Consider the following 4,720-nt stretch of genomic DNA (forward strand, 5'->3'; position numbering starts at 1 on the left):
CAAGAACTTATCTCTAACAATTGGGAAGTCTACTTTGATCCGGTACATCGTGAAGCTAATAGCATTGCGAATTGGATGGCTAAGCGAGGAGCTCGAAGGACGTTTGATTATACTGAATGGTTATCTCTAAGAGAGGAACTTGATGTGATCATTAGAGCAGAATCAGACTGGTTCCTTCTTCCAGTCTTGTGTGCTTTCTTTTCTTTTTTTGTTTTTGTTTCTGTTTCCTTTGTCAAGTCAACCAAAAACAAATTGAAGATAGCATTTCTTTTTTTTGGCCCAAAATATTGTTGAGAAACTTTGTCCACAAAAAACAATTGTAAAATTTGGCACGCCCATGGATACATGTCACTTCGCCAGCGTAGATTTCATGCCACCACTACCACCACCACCTAACTCAACTCTCTCAAGTCTCAAATAATAAATTTCAACCAAAAAGGAGAAAATAAAAATTGTTAAAAAAATTAAAATACCAAATCACAGTCAGAACCTGAGTCTACATTGTATAGTATTTGAGTTGCATACCCCACAATCTTAGTGACTCATCTCTTGCAACAATGACAGCTTCCTTCTCATCTTTCGCTCCTCTTTCTATTTATTTATTTATTTCTATCTATTATAAATGTTTGACAGTTTCCGATACTTATCATTGCCTTGACTTAACCCCCATTTCATTCTTAAGCAACGAATAATTCCTGATTTACCATTCCACATACATTTATCATCCCGTGCCTGTTTTATTATTATTATTATTATTATTATTATTATTATTATTATATGGACAAATCCAAGTTTGATTTTTCTGGCTCAGTCCTCATCGACCCCCATGTTTTTTTTTAATGTTAGTTCCGTGGCCACAGGGTTGTGAATTCTGATCAGTGATCAAGTACATTTTTAACTCAAATCAAATGGGGCATCATAATACGAAAACACATTAATATTCTTCACAATAGTTACTATGCATTTTTAGCCCTTAAATTAAAAGGCTCTGTCTTTATCTGATGGCCACATATCTCTCTTCTTTTTCTAGACTCTTAAATTGGGAATCTTCACTCAGCTTTGTGATCAATTAATCCTAGCCTACTCCTTCACGCTAACGCCTTTTTAATTTAATTGAATTTAAATTGTGATTCTTATCTTAATATTGCAGAGTTTTGTGTCATCATCACTTAGCATATTGCAGGTAAACAACTTTCGAGTTTCATCAGCTCTAACTTTTTTTTCTGTATCTGATTCAATTGCAATATAAAGGTTTAACCTTTCCATCTTGGGGTAACTGAGATTTGGTTTGAATTTTGGAGCAGTGAGGTATTTGATCTGAAAATTCTGTACCAATTTCATGGCGGAACTGATAGGGCCTCGCTTGTACAGTTGCTGTAATTGTAGAAACCATGTGTCACTCCATGATGATATCATTTCTAAGGCTTTTCAGGTGAAGAAACACCCTTTTTTCTCTCTTTTTCTTTTCTTTTCTTTTCTTCCTTTCTCTTTCTCATCCCTTTTTTCTGCTTTGCTATCTTTATTTTTTGGGGGACCAGGATTTTGATGGGAATGTTACTTATTCTTATATCTTAGATGTGAATTTTACTGCGGCTTTGTGAAATTTCTCCATCTGCAACTGCCTATCCTCTTTATGTTATTTCACTTATCTTTACTCTGTTTTCCCCCTTCAATCCAAACACTTATCCACCTACTCAAGGTATTTGAAAGGTACAGTGGTAGCTGAATTTGATGATTTTATTAATTTAGGGTTATGATTACTGCTAGAATATGTTTTGTGATAAGGATAGGCAGAGTGAGGTGATTTCAGGAGTGGAAAATATTCTGGGAATGCAGTGAATCACTGGAACCCTGTGAATTCTGTGGTTCAGTTGACAATGTACATTTCTCAATCATAGAAATAATTGAATATATCCATACTCTATATGTCAGCACTGATGAATTTCATGATGCATTACTGCTCCAAGTAAATTGAACATTTTCATGCTTGTTATAGTGTAGTCTGTTGAGCAGTGATAGAGTGAAACTGATGGTGATAATGTCGATTCTGGTTGGCAATGCTTAAGACATTGTTTACAATCAATTATTTTGCCTGTTCAGAAAACGACAATTGCATTGAATTTCGATGTTTGGTTATCATCATAGCAAGTATGATTTTTTGTTGAAAACATCATTTCAAATGTGGTAGGGAGGCATTTGCTGAGCCTCATATCACGGTGATTGCCAACAGCGAGCCATGATATACGAACATGGTTCTTGGATATGTCGTTGCAACATCTCCAATCTACAGCCAAAAACATGGTTGTGTTTATTTTAAATTCTATTGCAACTGTCTTTTCCATCGCATCAAATGGTTATCATGTATTATGTCCACACAAAGTGATGTACAAATAGAATTTATCTATACATTTTCATGCTTATGCTCGAGGGATATCTGTTTTTTTTTATTTGGACTTCATATGCATCCCAACTATAGGAATCTCGCTGTTGACCTTGATATGTCAACTTCATTTTTCTTTGGTTTTACATCTTGCAAAAGCATTACTTGATCAGGTTCTGATATTCTTTTCATATAACTTAGGGAAGAAACGGCCGAGCTTTTCTTTTTTCCCATGCCATGAATGTTGTCACAGGACCAAAAGAAGACAGGCATCTCATGACTGGCCTTCACACCGTTGCTGATGTTTATTGTGGTGATTGCCGTGAGGTCTTGGGTTGGAAGTATGAAAAAGCTTACGAAGCATCCCAGAAGTACAAGGAAGGAAAATTCATACTCGAGAAATCAAAAATAGTTAGGGAGAACTGGTAGCACTCCCTTATGAATTACAATGCTGCTTGATCGTCTTTTATGTCTACGTTCGTTCATGGTTTGTGCTGGTCGTCTTGTACAGGAAGTTCTTGCCTTACCCAATTTGAAATTTCTTATTGTTTTCTCCAACTTGCATTATTCCCTTGTGCTATATGACTACAATTGAACTTGTAAGATTCATCTTCTGGTCTGTGGATATCAACTTGAGAAATCTTTTGAGAACAGTATTGCTGCAAACTATGCCATTTTACATATATCTGTATAATATATTTTATTTAGCTTAATCCAATCATGCATTTAGTTTTTTTTCCTTACCATTGATATGGTTCTAACTTTTAGTATGCTTACTTCTAAGATTCAGGTAATTAGAGGGGAAGTGAACAGAAAGAAATTGATTTACCTATCACTGATTTAGCACTTAATTTCGTAGAGGATTTATTCCACTGATTCCAGTATCATTGTGAGGTTGTGTGGTAAATGCTTTGAGACGAAAATTAGGATATATTTAGACAGAAAAGTTCTATCTTCATTACTTTTTTTTCCCGAGATTTTGTATACAAAAAGCTAAGAAAAATTTGTAACAGGACACGGACATAGTTGTCTTTTTTTGTCTAAATTGGTTGTGTCTCTCATCATCTCTTTATTTTTTGCGATAGAACCATAGATATCATAATCCTGGAGATAATCTTGTTTGAGCAATTGAGATTGCATGCCCAAGATTACTAGTTAAGGGGAAGAAGTATGCGTCACTCAAAATGACCATATGTTGGTATCATCTATTTAACTTTCTTATTTTTTTAAATTATTTTTGTTCTGTTTCAGATTTCCAGTAACAAATGCAGCCATGGGCTTCTCTTTGTTGTGAAATAAATAATAGAAAAGAGAAAATAAATATAAAATAAAAAAGTGTAAATAGATAACTCTAGTATTAATATTCACCATAGCATATAAAGGAGAAGAGTGTTTGTTGTTATTGCTGTGTAATATTCCTCATATCAGGCTTCTCTATTTATAGGCGTACAAAAATTAAAATTTCATATGTAATTAACTTCAGTCTTGCCTTGATAATTTGAACTTTTTCATTTGAAAAAGTTAGCCGCTCAATTATTAATGGGTATTTACCTCATGCATCTTTATCATAACATTTCTCCTTTGATGACCATATAGAAATATGTCTCGTTAAAATCTTATTAAAGAAAAACTCTGTGAAAAAAAAAAAAACTTTAGTAAAAAAAAAGAGTAGAATATCCTTTGTGATTATGACTGCTTCGTTAAAAATCTTGTCAAGAAAAATTCAATAGGGATAAAAATCTTACCAAGGGAAAAAGAGTACAGTCTCCCCCTTTTGTCGACATTATTTAATATCTTGAAATCGGTGCATCCCAAATTTGATGTACCAATCTTTCAAAGGAGGATTTTGGAAGCGACTTTGTAAATAAATCTGTCAGATTATCGCTTGAACAGATCTGTTGGACATCAATTGTCTCTTGATTTTGAAGATTATGAGTGAAAAAGAATTTGGGAGAAATATGCTTTGTTCTATTACCTTTGATGTATCCACCTTTAAGTTGAGCAATGTATGTTGTATTATCTTTAGACATAACAGTTGGAGCTATCCTTATGATTAATCAGTCCAGATGATGATAGAATATATTTGATCAAACTCTTGAGGCAAAAACACTCGTAACTTACTTCATGTAATGCTAGTATTTTAGCATGATTAGAGGATGTTGCTGCTATCGTCTATTTCGTGGACCTCCATGATATAGCTGTATTACCATATGTAAATAGGTATCCTGCTTGAAATCTTCCTTTATGTGAATCAGATAAGTATCCAACATCTGCATAGCCAACTAATTGTGACTTAGATTCATATAGATAAAACAAACCCATATCAACTATTCTATGAAG

At 33.9% G+C, this 4,720-nt stretch overlaps 1 protein-coding gene across 1 annotated transcript; it reads left to right on the plus strand.

Annotated features, from left to right (window-relative positions):
• The first annotated feature begins 946 nt into the window (after positions 1-946).
• On the plus strand, positions 947-3,093 carry LOC107605872 (protein yippee-like At4g27745). Its single transcript, XM_016307802.3, has 3 exons — positions 947-1,183; positions 1,305-1,432; positions 2,582-3,093. Exons 2-3 carry the CDS (start codon positions 1,340-1,342, stop codon positions 2,807-2,809), a joined length of 321 nt encoding a protein of 106 aa, XP_016163288.1. The 5' UTR covers positions 947-1,183; positions 1,305-1,339; the 3' UTR covers positions 2,810-3,093.
• Positions 3,094-4,720: the final 1,627 nt, after the last annotated feature.

This window comes from Arachis ipaensis, chromosome B7 (genome assembly GCF_059453495.1).
Source record: "Arachis ipaensis isolate K30076 ecotype BB chromosome B7, ASM5945349v1, whole genome shotgun sequence".
NCBI classification, from domain to species: Eukaryota; Viridiplantae; Streptophyta; class Magnoliopsida; order Fabales; family Fabaceae; genus Arachis; species Arachis ipaensis.